Source organism: Hyperolius riggenbachi, chromosome 3, assembly GCF_040937935.1.
Source record: "Hyperolius riggenbachi isolate aHypRig1 chromosome 3, aHypRig1.pri, whole genome shotgun sequence".
Lineage (NCBI taxonomy): Eukaryota > Metazoa > Chordata > Amphibia > Anura > Hyperoliidae > Hyperolius > Hyperolius riggenbachi.
This window is the reverse complement of record NC_090648.1, coordinates 268,548,499-268,568,349: the sequence shown is the minus strand read 5'-3', so window position 1 is coordinate 268,568,349 and position 19,851 is coordinate 268,548,499. Positions and strand designations below refer to the sequence as shown.

General features: G+C 41.8%; 1 protein-coding gene across 2 annotated transcripts in view; it reads right to left on the bottom strand.

Annotated features, from left to right (window-relative positions):
• GRAMD4 (GRAM domain containing 4) overlaps positions 1–19,851 on the bottom strand; it is a 157,985-nt gene that overhangs the window by 32,314 nt on the left and 105,820 nt on the right. For both annotated transcript variants that reach the window (XM_068276318.1, XM_068276319.1), the window contains 5 exons: positions 19,574–19,709; positions 18,277–18,302; positions 17,636–17,727; positions 11,117–11,208; positions 5,775–5,823 (listed from right to left, as the gene is read on the bottom strand). In XM_068276318.1, coding sequence (XP_068132419.1) covers positions 5,775–5,823; positions 11,117–11,208; positions 17,636–17,727; positions 18,277–18,302; positions 19,574–19,709 — 395 coding nt within the window. The remainder of the gene's footprint in view (positions 1–5,774; positions 5,824–11,116; positions 11,209–17,635; positions 17,728–18,276; positions 18,303–19,573; positions 19,710–19,851) is intronic.

Sequence of the window (19,851 nt, the reverse complement as noted above, 5' to 3'; positions counted from 1 at the left end):
AACGTGCCAGGGGCTGGGCAACCATATATCTGACCCCCCTGGGGAGGTGCTCATTACATTTATGTAAGAAAAAAGGTAAAATGCAAATAATGGTTCATAGGTACAAATGGCCCACATGTGTTAGATCTGTGGACCCAAAAAACATGCAAGGTCAGTATGGTCATTCATGCCCAGAGGGCCCATCGCATCGGATTGCAATATTATCCGTGCCTCTTCTCTCTTTAGGATCCTCTCCCTGTTGCCTCCACGTCTCGGGGGCAACACATGTCTTAATCCGGCAAAGGTCAATTTCGTGGGATCCCCCTGATGGGCTTCTCTAATATGGGTAATGACCCGGGTAGAACCCTTGCCTGACTCGATGGAATGGAAGTGTTCACGGTATCTCCTTGTGAGTGGCCTCATGGTTTCTCCTATGTAAAATCTGCCACAGGGGCACCACAACACGTACACTACAAACGACGTTTGGCAAGTAATGAATTCCCGCGTAAAGCGCGAGAGAGGACCTACTTGGTGCCGGGAACCGGTGGCCATAAACTCACACGATACGCACCTACGACACCGGTGGTTCCCCTGTGGCAGATGGTCGCTCAACCAGTTGCAATTTTTTTGCGAGACAAACTCGCTCCTAGTGATTTTGGATCCAATGGTTGGGGCCTTCCTATATGAAAAAAGAGGTCCATCCTTAACTAGGGGCCTCAAAAGGGGGTCCCCGAGGAGAATGTCCCAATTTTTCTTCGCGATTTCCTTCAATTTGCTGGCCATAGGAGAATACTGGAATGTAAATGGAACTTGGCCCTCATTAAGGGATTTCCTCCTGCGCTTGTGTCTTCTAAGGAGATCCTTCCTGTCAATCCTATGTGCCGCCTTGAAGGCTCTCTGGATTGTCTCCTGTTCGTATCCCCTACTCAATAGTCTGCCTCCCAAGTCCTCTGACTGCATAATAAAGGTGTCATCCTCTGCATTGTTCCTGCGCAGCCTGAGGAACTGGCTGTATGGTATTGACTGAGTTACATGTTGGGGATGGAAGCTTGACTTGTGTAGGAGGGCATTTGAGGCAGTGGGTTTCCGAAACCCTCTGGGGACCAGGGTGTCACCCTGGATCACTAGCTCCAAGTCCAAAAAGGGCACCCTGCTCTCACTGATAATGGCAGTAAAGGCCATATTCACTGGGTTATTACTAATATACGCCACAAAGTTATAAAAAGCTGCACAAGTCCCTGACCAAAAAATAAGGATGTCGTCCACATACCTGGACCACATCCTAAGTTGCCCGCGGAAAGGATTGGCATCTGTGTGGACGTATATTTCCTCAAACCATGCCAAATAAATGTTGGCATAGGTGCAGGAGACCGCCGTTCCCATGGCCGTCCCCGCCACCTGCCAGTACAAACTCCCGTCGAAAAGAAAGGCGTCGTGGGTCAGAACAAAGGTAAGGCATTCACACAAAAAAATCCTTGTATTCATTGCTCTTATCAGTCCTGTCGAGGAAGACTCTCACAGCCCGCACCCCCAAATCATGTGGGATGCGGCTGTATAGACTCTCCACATCGATCGTAGCAAGTGTATCGCCCCGGACCCGCTTCCGCTATACGCAGCCGAGACGGAGTCACCAGTGTTGATAGAGGGGCGGGACTTTTGGCGGAAGAACGCCGCACGCCGCCTAGTAAAGGTATTTAGGCCGCTTGTCCCATCACCTCGTTTGCAGCCACCGTAGAAGCGCATAGCGCGAAACGGCCGTCAGGCTCTTCCTCCCTCTGCACGCCACAGCCATCCACCTCAGGGTACGTGTCTCCACTACAATGTCTTCATGCCTGCATGTATGTGCACGTTTTTGATTGCAAAACAAATAAATGTGATTTACAGCAGTGCCGGCGCTTTCCTTCTCTCCTTCAAAAATCAATATTAACATGCCAAATCACACCAAAAAACAGGAAATACACAGGAAAACACTGTGAATCATAAAAATAGCAGTGCAATTGCAATATTTAGTCTTTGCATGCATCGAACCTGTTGGAAATGATCAATTCAACCTATCAATCTGCTGTGGAACTGCATGTTGTGTACCAAGCATAAGAGGCAGAGAATCAGCAGGACAGCCAAGTAATTGACATGGTTTAAAAGAAAATAAATATGGCAGCCTCTGTATCCCTCTCTCTACAGATGCCCTTTAAGCTGTGCCTAGGTAAAATAAAATCTATTACCAAGCTGCATCTCAACATGATTGAGAAGCAACAGCCATAACACATGTCAAGAAGCGAGGGAAATATGCAGATTAAACACATAAAGAAGCAGTTGATTGCTTGCAAGGGCATAAAAGAATGTCTTGCATACACCACTCACTATTCTGAGGTGATGCATTATAGCTGTTGCTTTGCACTAATGTGGAAGTAAAAATTGATAAGACTTTTGTTTTAAAGCAAACCCGAACTAAGAATAAATGTATGGGGTAATGGTACGTGTAGTACTAATGGTAAACAGAACATAAATAACATAGGACAGACTTATTTCTATTTTCAGGTCTCATTTTTAAAACTGAATTCTATACAGCAGCAATGACAGTGTGGTGTAAAATCTACTTCATTCAGCAGCAAAACATATATAAGTAATGACCCTTTGAACTTTTAAAACCTTATCAGCACTCTTTGCTTAGCCAGATAAGAGTTTTGCCTACTATTTACTTTCCAGGAGAAAGGCTAAATTTGATTATGTGTTTGACGGTCTCATCAATTGACGTGTAGGAAAACAGAAAGGGACTACAGTAGTACTATATGTACCTATGTTTCTATCTCATGTCAATTCAGGTACCCTCTAACGCAAACCTGAAGTGGACATTTTTTTTAAATGAAATAATGAATTGTATGTGTAATATGGATAACGAATAGAACATTAGTAGCAAAGAAAAGATTCTCATATGTTTATTTTCAGTTATATAGCTTTTTATATAAAAATGCATAATTCTGTAATATTTGCAGTTTAAAAAGCACACTCTCCCTTTCAAGTTATAAAACAAAGCAGAAGTAATGACCCTTTGAACTCTCCTGCAGTAAAACCTTATCTAAATCTGTAGCTCAATGTTCTCTGCTGTTTAATTGCTTTGGAAAATAGGACTGTACTGACCCATGTTGGTGGATGAGCTCAGAAAAGCTCTATTGCATAGATACCTGATTTTTTTTTAACTCTTCCTGCACTGGAATACATGAGACTTTCTTTGCTACCCATGTTCTATTCCTTAGCTGTACTACACATACAACTCATTGGCCTAAATTCACTAAGCTTATCTCCTGTCTTTAATAACGTTTCTAGAGTTATCACCATGGTGATCAGGCATGTAGTATTCAGGAAACATTTTACCTCAGGCAAACCTAAAGTTAACTCTTCTGTCTTTAAGTTAACTCTTCAATCCATAAAATACCTCCACAGTTAAAGACAGGCTGTTTATTAACTGTGTGTGAAAATAACTACAGAGGAGGTAAATTAACTACAGAGGAGGTAAATTAACTACAGAGGAGGTAAATTAACTACAGAGGAGGTAAATTAACTACAGAGGAGGTAAATTAACTACAGAGGAGGTAAATTAACTACAGAGGAGGTAAATTAACTACAGAGGAGGTAAATTAACTACAGAGGAGGTAAATTAAGGAATTAAGAGATAAGATAACTCTCTCACTGTGTGGTGGTAAGTTTTCTTTTGCCTTATCTCCAGAATGATCTTAGTGAATGGAGGTCATTGGCCTCCATTCACTAAGATCATGCTGGAGATAAGGCAAGAGAAAAAAACTTACCTCCACACAGTGAGAGTTATTTTATCTCTTCGTTCCTTAAGTAACCTCTTCTGTAGTTAATTTACTTCCACTGTAGTTATTTTTACACGCAGTTAATAAACAGCCTGTCTTTAACTCTGGAGTTATTTTAAGGATTGAAGAGTTAACAAAGACAGAAGAGTTAACTTTAGATTTGCCTGAGGTAAAATGTTTCCTGAATACGACATGACTCATCACCATGGTGATAACTATAGAAACGGTATTAAAGACAGGAGATAAGCTTAATGAATTGAGGCCATTATCTCATGTGTTTATTTTAGCTTAAGGATTGATTTAAGGCAGCAAATGCCATTTTTTAAGCAGGAGTCTTCTGCATTTTTTGACCTACTATAAAAAAAAATCTAAATGGTTCTGGTTCTACATAATTTAACACCCTGTAACACCTGATTTACAAGACCTGCCAAAAAAATGATGATTTCTAATCCTTACATTACACTGAAGAATGCCAAAAGAGTCTGAAACAGGCATCTGCAAGACAGATTCTATGACCTACTATAAAAAAAAATCTAAATGGTTCTGGTTCTACATAATTTAACACCCTGTAACACCTGATTTACAAGACCTGCCAAAAAAATGATGATTTCTAATCCTTACATTACACTGAAGAATGCCAAAAGAGTCTGAAACAGGCATCTGCAAGACAGATTCTATGGCTTGGTAGAATTAAAGGTACAAGTGTACTACAACCCAGCAGATCTAGATGTATGCCCGTCTTACAACAGCACAAAGTGTTATAAAATATTCCACCCACTGTCCTGAAGTGAGGTAGTCTAAGTGAGGTTTCTTGCTCATGTAGAGATATAATCAGCAGGGCTGTGGAGTCAGTACAAAAATCCACCAACTCCGATTCCTTAGGTTAGGATTCCTCCAGCCCCCTTCAGGCTAATCAGTCCCTCGCTGCCCTCCTCCACCACCTGGATCTTCTGCTATGAGTCCAGGTACTTGAGCCAGTCGGGCGTAGTGCACATGCACATACACACACTCTGCCACTGGGAGTGTACTACAACTGAGCAGCACTATAGCGCAGGAGCAGAATGCTCCTGGCAGTGGGAGAAGCACGTTGCCAGAACTGCGCTGACTGGCTGAATTACCGGGACTCATAGCAGAGGATCCAGGTGGTGGAGGACAGCGAGGGACTGATTAGCCTGAAGGGGGCTGGAGTAAGCCCCAGGTATGTATAAAAACTTTTTTTCATCCGTCTCAGGTACCCTTTAATTCATATTCACCCAAAAAATGTTTTAACATTTCAAATTATTTGATTTCATGGGTAAAAGGAGTGCATCCATTTGCATAAACCAGCATCAACGCAGAATTATTTCCATCTAATTGATCATCTCTATTAGTGACACAGCTACACATCAGGCATATATGTTATTTAGTCTCTCTCTCTCTCTCTCTCTCTCTCTCTCTCTCTCTCTCTCTCTCTCTCTCTCTCTCTCTCTCTCTATATATATTTCCTTTGTACACATCATATATACCATACAGTCACAATCAGATATGTATATCTGACTTTAAAAATATGGGGACTGCTTTATTGAAGCAGCACAAGTAACTATTTTTTGATTTGTTTCATTTTTGTGGAACAAGCACAGCTATTACTGTATATATAAATTATTTATGATGACTATTACCTGAGAAATAGACCATTTTATCATATTTTCTATTTTAATTATAGTTTAAATTCATTAGGAGTCGGAGTCGGTGCATTTTCTCCTGACTTCAGGTACCCAAATATTGCCCCGACTCCACAGCCCTGATAATAAGCACAATTTTTTTATTATGTGCTACAAAACATTTCAAAATGGTAACAAACCCAACCTGTATGCAAAAGAAAAACAAGCAAATCAACACTTCTGTGATCAACATAAATGACTTTTTTCTGTTAACAGTGCTAATCATAACATGGTGCTCCACAGTCAACATGTACTGCAAGACTGTTGAATGAGGACTTACTATGGGCTCTGATACTTGAGGCACAATGCTCCATTGAATTCTCCATCCCCTATAGTGCAAGATCACAAATTATATCACATTAAAAAAATCTGGTGCAAATAACAAAACATAATCAGTTACATATAATAAACAACTATAAAGTGTTAACTTCATAGCACATGATTAATAGCAAACAAAAATAAAACACAGAAAGTGATCATGCACCTAAACTACAAAGTACATACTTACAATTAAAAGACAGTCCAATGATATAGTTTTAAAGAGTAACGGTTAGCCCCCAAATTGAAATTTAAAACACTATTGCAATGTTTTATTTATTATATAAGTGAGCCAAAAAGCCAATGTACAAGTTAAAAATCAATCTAATTTTGTTACTATGTAACCTTTTCCCCCAGCTCCTGACGCAAGCCGCATATCAGATACTGTAGCATGCAGAGCATGCCTATGTCTGGCCGACCCCCCTCTCCCCCCCAGGACCAGGTGCCAATATATTCTCCCCACCGCAGCTGACCGCTCTGACACGGAGAGAGAGCAGCAGCACTTCCAGAGCAGCACCGCAGAGCAGCCAGCGCCGTGCATCTCTCTCACATGTGATTCTCTCACATGTGACTCGGCGGCGGCTGCTCTGCGGTGCTGCTCTGGAAGTGCTGCCGCTCTCTCTCCGTGTCAGAGCGGTCAGCTGCGGTGGGGAGAATATATTGGCACCTGGTCCTGGGGGGGGAGAGGGGGGTCGGCCAGACATAGGCATGCTCTGCATGCTACAGTATCTGATATGCGGCTTGCGTCCGGAGCTGGGGGAAAAGGTTAGATAGTAACAAAATTAGATTGATTTTTAACTTGTACATTGGCTTTTTGGCTCACTTATATAATAAATAAAACATTGCAATAGTGTTTTAAATTTCAATTTGGGGGCTAACAGTTACTCTTTAAGTCTGCTATATCAAATGATTGAAAACTAGATATTTAAAGGATAAATAAACGTTTCCCAGCATAAATAAATAAATACATAAATAAATAAATACATTGCAATGTTTTCTGATTTCGGGCAGTGGTGAAGATTCTTTAAAAATAATGCAATTCAATTCTTCTAGGTGCATTTGAATTTATTATTATTATTATTATGTTTTTTTTTAAAGAACTTGACAGAAATGTGGTCTCAATGCATCTAGAAGCACAGCTCTGTAGATTAAGGCAGTCTCAGTTTTTAATGTAATGGCTGCAATTTCCTACTTTTTTCCGGAATGCAATTTCAATAGGTGGCTTCCGATTCACAGGCAGGAAAAAAAATAAACTTGCTGCATTTTTTGGACATTGCATGACAGGGGGGTTCTGGATGCGATTTTGCATCAGCACAGACACCATCACACAGCGAAAGTGGGGCCTTAAAATAATCCTACAGACTATTTTGAGATTACGACTATGTGGGCCATATCAAATCCAGGACTCCTGGTTATTCTTTTTGCTGACTTTGGGTGTATGTTTGGAATCATTGCCCTGTTGCAGGCTGAATGTGAGACCAATAACATGCCTCTTTAGTGGTACTGAATGATTAAGTATCTGACAGCACAGAGACCATCAATTTTGCCCAAAACTCTATGAGCAGACATCCAGCCCCAAACCTGTAGGAAACTTCCAATGGGCTTCATTCATCCATTTCACGCTCTTCAGACATTATGAAAAGCAGTCTTTAGTTACAGTCAAATATTTCACGGTTAGATGCATGAATAATGCCCCTGCTGCCATTTTTCTGGATACTGATTCTTGTTTTCATGCATAGGAACGCATAGGAACGTCACCTGGTCTTGTTGCCACATCAGAGGTATGGCTTTTTAGCTGCAAGTCTTCTATGAAGACCACTTCTCATCAGATGTCTCCAGACTGTATATGAGTATACTGGGGTCCTATTTGTTTCTGCCATGTCTGAGTTGATGGTTCAATCAGATATTATTCCGCTTGTCAAGGGAAGTCAACATGATGTGTTCTTAATCTGCTGTACTCAGTTTATTTTGCTGACCACTTTGTCTTCAATCTTCAATAATGCTTTTTTTTTTGTTTGAGCTTCTGCAGGAGAACATGGACAGCAATCTGGAAATGCCAATGTCTAGGAAGATAGCGCTATATAAATGCATCATATTTTAATATGACCTGACATTTTCTGAAACAAACTGCCCCCTCAAAGGAGCTCACAATCTAATGTGCCCAACATAGTTGAGAGATGATTTTGTAGGGAAGCCAGTTGACCTACTAGTATGTCCAATAAGTTCTGAAGCATTTGGGTGAATATGAGCAAATATTGCCCAAAACACTTCTGAATTCATCCTGCTGCTTTTGTCAAAGTCAACAATCAAGAGTTGACTTCACCAGAGTGAATACAAAGGGTTCACCACAAGATGTAAACCATTGGTCAGCCTCAAAAACAGGAAGGCCAAATTAGATTAGATTGCCAAACGACATCTAAAAAGCCTTCACAGTTCTGGAACAACATCCTATGGACAGATGAAATCAAGATAAACTTGTACCAGAGTGGTGGGAAGAAAAGAAAAGAGGATAAAGAAGGAAAGAAACCGCTCATAATCCTAAGCATACCACCTCATCAGTGTAGAATGGTGGTGGTAGTAGTTTCATGGCGTGGGCATGTATGGCTGCCAATGGAACTGGTTCTCTTGTATTTATTGATGATGTGACTGCTGACAAAAGCAGCAGGGTGAATTCAGGAAAAAAATCTGCTCATATGCAGCCAAATGCTTCAGAACTCATTGGATGGCACTTTACAGTGCAGATGGACAATGACCCAAAGCATACTGCATAAGCAACTGAAGTGTTTTTGAAGGGAAAGAAGTGGAATGTTATGCAATGGCCAAGTCAGTCACCTGACCTGAATCCGATTGAGCATGCATTTCACTTGCTGAAGACTAAACTGAAGGGGAAATTCCCCAAGAACAAGCAGGAACTGAAGACAGTTGCAGTAAAGACCTGGAAGAGCATCACCAGGGATGAAACCCAACGTCTGGTGAAGTCTATGCATTCCAGATTTCAGGCTGTAATTGACTGCAAAGGATTTGCAACAAAGTATTCAAAAGTGAAAGGTTTTTTTATGATTTTATTCGGTCCCATTAATTTTGGTCCTTTAAAGTGGAGCTGTCAGCCATACTATCTCAGAAAAAAACACATGTATAAGTAGATAGATACTTGCTTTACTTACACAACAAATGTATTGGACTGTTCACATTTTGATTTCAGTGATTTTTCTAAAGTAAAAAAAGAGAATCCTAAGGATTTTCCATTTTGTCTGTCTATCTTGAAGCCAATCCTGACATCATTTCCTCCCTTAAGGTAGCCATACATCTAGTGATGTATGGGCATATTCGACCAAGAGACAAATCTCTCTCATCGAATCTGATAAGAGAGATCTTTCAGCTGCTCATACACCGCAAGCCGATTCCCGATCAATTCTAGCATGAAATCTCTCAGGAATCGGCCTTGTGCGCAGCATACGCCCGCCTCCACGTCGTCCCCGAATGTAAATGTAGAGACTGCATTATCTCAGCATGAGAAATATTAGCCAATCAGGGAGGAACAGAGGTGTGGGAGGAGAAAACAGGAGGGAAAGAGACTTCAGCTAATCAGGCTGCATTAGTCAAGGGAAAGTAAAGAAAAAAGAAAACCCAGCATGCCCTGCAACTTCCTTTGTGCAGCAGATGTACCAAATAAGGCGTGCATATTAATGTGGCGCCATTCAGTTCGGCGTGGTGAGAGCCGAATGACGGCTCTCACCGCTACCGCTAAACTCTGAGGCAGCCACCAGAGCCCTGAATTACCGATACGCGCCCCTCGCAGCATAGCATTGCTGCTATGGGGCGCCCAGTTTCGGCGCTCGGCTCTTAGAGCCGCGCGCCAAAATCAGCTGATTCGCCAAATAAGAGGCAGGGAAACCTGGGAATTATGTTTTATGGAGAAGAAAAATAAGAGTGACTTAACTTTTGGATTTTAGTCCACAGGGAAAGTTGCGATCACAATCCTGACCTCTCAGCGTGGCATAGGATTTCCCTGAAAAGAATGAGAATATAGTGCAATATTGCTTCCAATGAACCACCCAGTGATTCACTTCATGCAATTGTGTGAAACTGCCTCCACCAGTATATCAAGGAAACACGGGGGGGTATATATTCACCCCCTTAGTGAGTTGCACTCACCAGATACTTTCTTGTTTTTCAAGCATATAAGCCCTCCAGCCTGGGCAATCACAATTCAGGACCTTTAAAACATATAGATCGAAGCTTCCATAGCATAAAACCGTTTTTCATTTTTTGCTAAAATTGCATAAAACATGCGTACCGGATTCCAGTGCATAAGCGTTTCTATGAGCGTGTCAGCACCGCCGCGGTCGGATCCACGCTGCACACCACAGTCCCCGCTTAGCTTCCTCCTTCCGTCCCACGTGACTCCTTAGCTCCGCCCTACGCGTTTCGTCATTTGACTCATCAGGGGCATCCTATGCCACGCTGAGAGGTCAGGATTGTGATCGCAACTTTCCCTGTGGACTAAAATCGTGACTGGAGAGTGTGTACTCTGTTAAAGTTTGCGGATCCCCTATACTGGTGACATTTTGGGTTCTATATACTTCTAATTCTGTCAAGTGTTGTGGAGCGCAGTCCTTCTGGCCTGTCTTTTTTGGGGCATTACTCACTTCTATTAACTTTTGGATTGCCTGGTTAGCATCCTTATTACTAGTTTACCAGATAAAAATAAATAATTGATTTTTGATATTATGCCCAACAGTTACTATGCTCGTTTCATTTCAAATCCATTGTGGTTATGTATAGAGCCAAAAATGTTAGAATTGTGTCGATGTCCCAATATTTATGGACCAGACTATAGTTTTTCTGGACAAATGAGACCATTGAGCAGTATATAACAAAACAAAGCAATGCAATGTATGCAACGGACATGTAACGCATTTATTCATAAAATCTGTACCCAAGGTGGGCTTCAAAGTTCAAATAGTTCCGAGACATCACAAATGCATTGAGCTATCACTTTTAACTCTTTGCAACAGAAAGCAGACCTGAGCATACAAAAGCCACAATCACTGCGAAAATAATGATACAGAAGTCCTGATATACATCAGATCCAGCAACAAGCTCATGCCTATTGGAGCAGATGCTGTCAGGAAGGGGAGCAGGTGGATCCTTACTGTACATCTGAACGGCCTCATGGGGACTCTAGTGCAGGCAAGAAATAGGTCTACAGCTAGCCCCAATTATCCTGCACATCTTTAATAATAACTGTACTGAAAGCATAATAAGAATGGAAAAAAGCAGCAGCATAAAACGAGCAATTACCTGGCAATGAGGTAATTTAGGGACAACCTCAAAATAGCTAAAAATAAAAACATAGGAATGGCCCAGCCATGCCATACAGCATTCATGTAAATCTAGAAAACAAAAGAAAGAGTTATTACAAAATGCTGACTACAAGGATCATATATGAAACATTGAAACAAACATTTCCACTGATCTGTAATGCAGACAGTAATTCTGAAAAATGTACTGTGTAACATACTAAGTGCAGTTTTTAGAAACAGTATTTTTATAGAACACTAGCAAACTGCTGCCTGCTGGGAATAGTTCAAGCTGGACAACAGGGTATGGTTAGTATGAGGAATGAGTGCTGGAGAAGGTGGACAGGCAGTGTACAGTGCAGGTTTGTATTGCACTAGGGTGCATATGCAGTGCATTTTGTGCAGCACATGTGTGTGTTGCATGTACATTGTGTGTATGAGTGTGTATAAGGTAGGTGTATGCGTCTGTAATGTGTATGTGTGTGTATAAGGTAGGTGTATGCGTCTGTAGTGTGTATGTGTGTGTGTATGTGTATAAGTGTGTGTATGCGTCTGTGTATGCGTCTGTGTATGCATGCTGGTGTGTGTGTTGCATGTGGCCAGTGGATGAGGAGGTGCGCTGCATGCAGTTTTGTGTTTTGTTGTTTGATAGAAGGGCTGAGGGAGGATTGAGCGAGACAGGAGAGGTACTTCCTCCTTTCTTCCTAATTAGTCCCTCTCTGCCCTCTACCATATTGGACCGTTTGGAAGCATATTGCCAACTCCAACCTCACAGGACACGGACAAATCCCCATAGGGAGCAGAGGCTGTAAAGGGATTTCTATTTTTACACATGATCAGGCAAGATCTCTCTGGAGTATAGTATGTGACGTTATAAAAGGTTTACTGGCAGTGCATTGTAATATAAACCTAGACTGCATTGCTTAGTGCATAAGTACATACACATAAAGGTAGCACACTAATGGGGATAATGTTATGCATTATACAATGGCTTGAATACTGGGCAGTGTATGGACACAATATTGTGAATATTGGAGGTAGTGTTATTGGAATAAAGGCTTTTAGAGGTAAAATATGGGAGATATGGGAGTTTGGCTTTAGGCATATGGAAGTTTTAAGTAGAGCGGTGGTTGAAGTGTATGGACAGAGACATGAACGCCTACTTTAAACTCTTTTTCCTTTATTGAACATCCTAACAGCAGCCCAGCAATCACATGAAGACTGCATAGTGGTTGAGATGTATAAGTCTTGAGTACAGTGTTACCGGCTGCTGTGATATTTGTACAGATTTCTGTACTATGTGAGATGATAGGTTTATTTTGTAGTTGGATGCAATGTACGCTGCTGTGTCCCTGATCTCTGTCACTTGAGTAAGTGTAAATGGGTGGTGGCAGTGGGTGAAGGCATTGTTCTGACCAGACAAAGACTGCAAGGTATCAGCATTTGCCTATTGCACAATGGGCTAGATCTAGTGACTGGAGAACACTGAAAAAGTCATAGGCTCTGATTCAATCAACTTTTTTCCTGCAGTTCTTCACAGGAGAGGTTTTCATAGGTTAAATAAAATAACTTTTCAATACACCAGTAAGTAAATAGTACTTAATACATTGTACCAGATTAATTGGAGTTCGACATTACTTTTCTGAGCTACCCTTTAACTTCCCAGTTGCTGAAAATGTATTTTGTGCATTTTTAGGGGATGATTTTATGGAATCAGCTGTTCTTTATTCTCATGGCTTTGCTGCAGTCTTAATCTCTGCAGCCAGCATGTGCAAGTGCCATTTACTAGAAGCACCAGGTCACTAGTCCATTTCTGCAGTGTTTAGGAGCATTTGTATGGGGGCAGGACAGTCGTAGGTCTGCCCAGGACTGGGCTGGTCAATGCCAAGCTCATTAGTACTCTAGTATGTTCCAGTACAAGAATGAAGGTATTAGGTTTACAAGAATTAGTTTTTTTTCTAGTACAAGAATAACAGACTGATGTTTTTGTATTTGTGCAGGTCCAAAATTACATTTTACTGCACAATTGGCATGCTTAAAGGAATACTATCGATTGAAATGACTTTTTTAATACTCTATATTAGTGTACACATTACCACTAGTGCTAGGGGCACTTTATTTATTCACCCAGGTCTCTCTCTCACTATCCCTGCTTAAAAATTCATTTCTCACACAGCTCATAGTAGTTTGGGTCACCCTGAGCTGCTTGGTTACTCTGTCACACAGCTCACAAATATATTTCACTGTGTCACTCATAGCATGCAGGAGACATGAGGAGAAATAGGCTGATCTGAGTGGTAACAGGTAACTAAATGAGCTATAATATTGCTGGAATATAACTAGCTATAACACTAGTCTGTGTTTACACTCAGACTGGCTGCCTGCTTGTGGTGATGATTCACTCCAGGCTGCATCCACTTTACAAGCTATTGAGAGGGGCAGACCACTGTCCATAATTAGCATTATTAGTATCTTTATCAGTCAAGAGAAGCAAAGATAATAAACACATTGCTAGAATCTTTAACCCCTTACCACCATATCAATAAGATTCTTTCAGCAAGGTGATAAGTAAACTATAAACTGAGGAGTTGATAGCAACTTCCCTGTGCAGAGACATGGTCTAGCCTAGCCCTCTGGGAGCCCTCAGTATTTAGATACATTTTGTATCCAACACTGACGCCAAAACTGACGGAGGATTTTACAGCTGAGAGGAACAGCTGTGTGAGGAATCAAATTGCTCCTAGTACTTGTCCTAATGTGTGCTACAACATACAGCATTTAAAAATAAATGCATACATCGATAGTATTCCTTTAAGACAGACCAATTTTTTTAAATTTCTTCATCTATATAAGAATTTTATTGCCATTTGTGCACCATGGAGGCCCTCTCCCTTTTCTTCCTGTTCACACTAAAGGGAGCATCACTAACAGAGAATTAGGCAGCTAAAAACCCAACAGAGGTTCCAAAGAGTCACCTAGTTAAACATATTACAGTTTACATTGCCTTACAGCCCGCAGGCCAAATATGGCCTACAAGTGGTTTCCCCACATTGCATTATGTTTGGCCCACTCTAGGCCCCTATATGGAGGAAGAAGAAAGAAAGAACAAAAAACTGCATCAGGGAGAGAGGGGGGGGGGGGCAATAGACACCAGAGAACGATATAAGGGAAGGAGGACCACTAGACACCAGGGAACTGTATAGGGAAATGAGGAGGGCCACTAGACAACAAGGAACTGTATTTGGTAGGGAGGGGGGACACTACACAACAGGGATTTTTAAAAAGATAAGGAGGTGGCCAGCAGACACTGAGGTTGGCCCACAACTTGGTCCCAGTGTTAAATTTTGGCTCACTTTGTATTTGAGTTTAAAACCCTTGCCTTATGAGAATTTAAGAGAAAAATCACAAAGTACATTAAGTTATGGATACCAAGTAATAACTTCATGCAGTTTATTGCTTGTGTGCCTCTAGCGTGCGAGCATTGAATGTGGAATATAAATGTGAGCACTTCTTTCCATGCAGCTTGACCTCTTACACTGGTTTTTGCACTACATGGAATTGAGGGAAGACACCTCACAGCAGATGGGCAGAATTACTGTATGGTCAGTGGGAAAGTAGTACTTTTCCTGGTACATAAGTGCCTCCCATCTCTTTCCTCTTCCTTAAACTCCCCACCATTTTTCCTGACACCCCACTACCCAGTTTTAAACCAGCCACACACTATGCAACAGCTTTATCAGACATGCAGTTTCACAAAAAGAAAATAGTAAAAAAAAAAAAGAAAAAAGAAACTAGAGCCCATTCAAATATATTCTTAATCAAAATATCAAGCAAAAAAAAAAAAAAATCAATCAGAAAAGTAGATTCTTGTTCTAAATTGGCCTTCGCACGAGTCTGGCGGCTACATGGCTTTACATGTGCCAATACAAAGCTTGAAACAACATTTTGATTAATTTTCAGACAGATTTCTGCCAAAAGCTGAATAAAAACTAATGGTGCAATGCAGTAAATCAGGCCATCAATATGAAGGACGTATGAATGGTTTACCAGACCATATAAAAAATCTAAGCGTATACCTATAATTGACATTTAGCTGCACAGAAACGATACGTGTGCCATAGTTTAAACCTTTAATTTCAGTAATTTGAGGAAAACCTACACATTTCTGTAACATCAAGGAAGTATTAGGGTCTGATCTGATGGGTAGCAGTGACAGGTGGTGACAGGGGGTGATTGATGGGTGATTAGAGGGGAGAACAGATGTAAATAATGCACTGGGGAGGTGATCAGAGGGGGTCTGAGGGTGTGGGCGGGTGTTTGGGTGCCCGCAAGGGGCAGACTAGGGTCTGATCTGATGGGTAGAAGTGACAGGTAGTGACAGGGGGTGATTGACAGGTGATCAGTGGGTGATTAGAGGGGAGAACAGATGTAAACAATGCACTTGGGAGGTGATCTGAGGGTGGGTCTGCGGGTGATCTGAGGGTGTAGGCGGGGGATCAGGTGCCCGCAAGGGGCAGGTTAGGGTCTGATCTGATGGGTGGCAGTGACAGGTGGTGACAGATGGGTGATTAACAGGTGATTGATAGGTGATCAGTGGGTGATTACAGGGGAGAATAGATGTATACAGTACACAGGTGGGGGGGGGGTCTGGGGAGGATCTGAGGGTGTGGGGGTGAACAGGAGCCCCCAGGGGGCAGTTTAGGACCTAATCTAAAATATAGCATTGACAGATAGTGACAGGGAGTCATTGATGGGTGATTAGGGGGGTGATTAGGTGCAAACAGAGGTCTGAGGGGGTGGTCAGGGGGGGGGGGGGTCTGAGGGGTGCTGTGGGCGATCAGGGGGCAGTGGGGGCAGGATCAGTGTGCTTGGGTGTATACTAGAAGGGCTGCCTCCTGCCCTGGTGGTCCCTCGATCACTGGGACCACCAGGGCAAGAGGCAGCCTGTATAATACACTTTGTATACGTTACAAAGTGTATTATACACTTTGTATGCGGGAACGCAGGGTTAACAACTCGCCGACGCTGCTAATTGGCCGGCAGGTTGACGTTGCGGGTGGGCGGAGCCTAATGCCGGCGGATATGCGCGCATCTATGCGCGCGATCACCGGCTACTCAGTCCCCCAGGTAACGTTATGTGGTCCTGGGGTGCCACTTAGGTAGTGGGCGGTCGGCAAGTGGTTAAGGTAAGCACAGGGTTGTGTCCATGCTGGATAGACAACTCAGTGTGTCCTCTGTTCCCAGGGCCGGGCCGAGGCATAGGCTGGATAGGCTCCAGCCTCAGGGCGCAGTGTAGGAGGGGGCGCACAATTCATTCAGCTTTCAGTCCTAATTGTGTTTGAAGCAGAAAGAAATAAGAAAAAGAGATACATCAAAAAGTGACTACAAGCCAGATAACCAGAGATTAAGGTGTTAGGGGCCCTGGGGTGCCTCTTAGTCTAATAGCAATCAGTGTGTGACGGCTGGGGTGGGAGGCATGGATGGCACACTTTGGTGTCTCAGCCTTGGGTGTTGGAGGACCTTGTCCCGGCTCTGTCTGTTCCTCTCCCCATTCCCCCAGTTTCTATAATCACTCCTTTGAAAATTTGACTTTAGCCAAAAGCCATATATAATTTTTGGGGGGACTTGCTGTGATGTTCTCTCCTATTCCTCTTCCATTCCCTTCTCATCTTTGCCATTTCAATCCCCTTAGAGGGAAGAGTAGGGAATGGGAGGGTGATGGGAGGGAACATTGTGGCAAGCCTGCCTCTTCCTGTGTGAAAATTTGACTTAAGCTGAATGAGGAACCTTTCTGACTTTGTCATGGACTAGGGAGAGGAACGGACAGTGCACAGGTAGCATGAACATACCACTGTGCTCACCTTAGGTAGCTTTGTCTTGGGACAGGTACCCTAAAAAAAATTACACTCTGTATTTTTTGGACTATAGGACTCACTTTTTCTCCCTCAAAAGTGGGCAAAAAAGTCACTGTGTCTTATAGTCCAAATGCAGGGAGTTCCTGACTTGTGAACGCCTCTCAATACGAACCTCCAACCCGCCGCAATGTCGGGAACTCCCTGTCCTGTGCCCATGCAGAGGAGGACACAGGGGGACACAGTAGGGCACAAGGGAGACACAAGGAGACATGAGGTACAAAGGGGGCATAATCCACAAGATATCCCATCACCATGGATGCACCAAGTTTAATATATATTTTTTCTCCTGGTTTTTGTCCTCTAAGTGCGTCTTATGGTCAGGAGCGTCTTACAGTCAGAAAAATATGGTGCATTTAATGTAATGCTTAAGTGCTAATACAATTTTCAAAGTGGGGGGGGGGAATAAGGAGTGAAGACAGAACATTTACAACAGTAGAAAAGAGAGAAAACATTTCAGAAGCAGTAGGAACCTTTTAGAACAACATTTTTTAAACACTATATCTAGCACAAAGGGTTCTTTAAGATAGATTAGGATATATTACAAATAATTAAGATGAACACTAAGGTATCTATTAAAAACATTTGGCGATTTCATTGATACTTACAATAAAGGCAATAGCAGAAGTATAGACAGAATGCCAGTCTGATAAGGCAGAAAGGTTCTTTACAAAATTTGTAACAGGTTTGGCACCTCGCTCTAGAAAAGAAAAACAAAGCTTTTCAGCATCATATATCAATAGGACGTTTCAAGCCATTTCCCACCCTGGCATTACCAGATATCGCCACTCCTGAGCTGTCATAATTAATGAATCCCTGAAAATATTGAATTTACATTTTCGTATATTTGCAAGCTATAAATATCCGTATAACATATGAAGGCTGCCACAGTTCTATGCCGTTCCCAATGCCTCTCATGCCTTCATTAGAATATATAGTGGCTAAGGATAAAATGCCTAGGCACACAATGGAAATATTGAAGTCTGGCTAGTAACATGTATTTAATTAGCATTTTCTTCACCAGATTCAGAAGTCATAAAATGTTCTGAAACAGACATTTCAAAAACTGAAGTGTACAGTGCAAAGTTCAGAACAAGCCATCCAATTATGGGAAATGCTATAAGCACTTACAGGCTCTTGGCAATAACAGCTTCTAGGTTCTTCAACTGCAGAATCAAATCATATTCCTGGGCTATAATACAACAAGGGTGGGGAAACTAGTAGCTCCAAAGTAATGGATAGTACTTACTAAGTCTTCTCATATTTTCTGTCAACCTATAGGGAAATTCAAACATATTTTTAATTATGTGAATGAGTTCTTAAAGTATAGAATTGCATATTCATCACTTGAAGGCCATCTCCAGGATGAAAAACAGAATAAATGAAATGTAGCGGTAGGCAGCCACTAAAATGTAACAAAAGGCAATTCATCATTACATTGATATCTTATATTCATTGGGCAACCAGTAAGTGCATTTTAGCCTTCCACTGTTTATTAGTATTCAGAGTAGGTGGACAGTTTTCAAGGACCTCTCAATGTGGTAACACAACACAAGTGCCAGGCCAGTGTAATAGAAATCTGGCTTGTCCAACTTATCAGCCAGGTGCTACAACCAATTTTTATGCAGACTCTCTTCCTGAACCATGCGTAGAAGCTCTGGTACTGTTTCATTTTCATGTATTCGAAAGGACATTTAAAGGACAAGTGAAGTGAGAGGGCTATGGACGCTGCCATAATTATTTCCTTTTACACAATACCAGTTGTCTGGCAGCCTTGCTGAACTTTCATGCGTCAGTAGTGTCTAAATTACACACCTGAAACAAGCATGCAACAAATACAGTCGAACTTAAGTCAAACACCTGATCTGCATGCTTGTTCAGAGTCTAGGACTAAACGTATTAGAGTCAGAGGCTCAGCAGAACAGAGAATTTGAATCATTTGAAAGGAAATAAATATGGCAGCCTCCAGATCCCTCTCACTACGGCCCTGTAAAGCCATCTCCCCTACCGTATTCTGGCTACCTCTAAACTTTACACAAGTGTTACACATTAAAAATTGAGGGTGGCAAAAAATGTTTGCATAGATCTGCATCAACTTGCCGTAATTTATACTTCATTAACATAATTCTGCATCTTTAAAATTAAATAAACATGAGGTGGGGTTAAATGTTCAAGCTTTGCATTAAAAGTTTGCATAGTTCTGAATCAATTTGGAGTTATTTGCAATTGACATAACTGCCACTATTCTATACACAGTTCATAGATTCCAGGTCCACCGAGCCACACTGGCTTCTGGCAGAGGGTGTGGTCAAGTAGCTGTTTTCAGAGGGTAACATCAGGAATGCATTAGATTAGAGAGTGGTTGGCGGCTGCTTTACTTTATGTTATGAGCACCTTATGGGAATTTACTGTACGGTATACTATATAAAGGGCTTTAAACAAACTTAAAATATGTAATAAAACATCATACCATACAGAACAACTGTAAATTTAACAGTCAACTGCAGCACATCCTGAGTAACAATAGAGGAGAGACAAGAACTCACCTTCTAGCGCTTAGTGGCTCCTCTGTTTCCACTGTGCTCTCTTCTGGCTGAAATGTGAAGTCCTCAATGTACTCCCCAAACCGTTCAAAAATCCACTTCTGAACTCTGGAGCACACAGTAGGTTTTCTGTGTTTCTCTGGCAAAAGTCACAGTCACTCAGTCACTCAAAACAAGCTTTGATCATTTAATCAAAACAGTAATTTTTTGGGTTGGTCACTAACAAGTTAAATGACTTACTAGCTTCTTAAGGCTGATACACATGCTCAACAAAAGTCTTT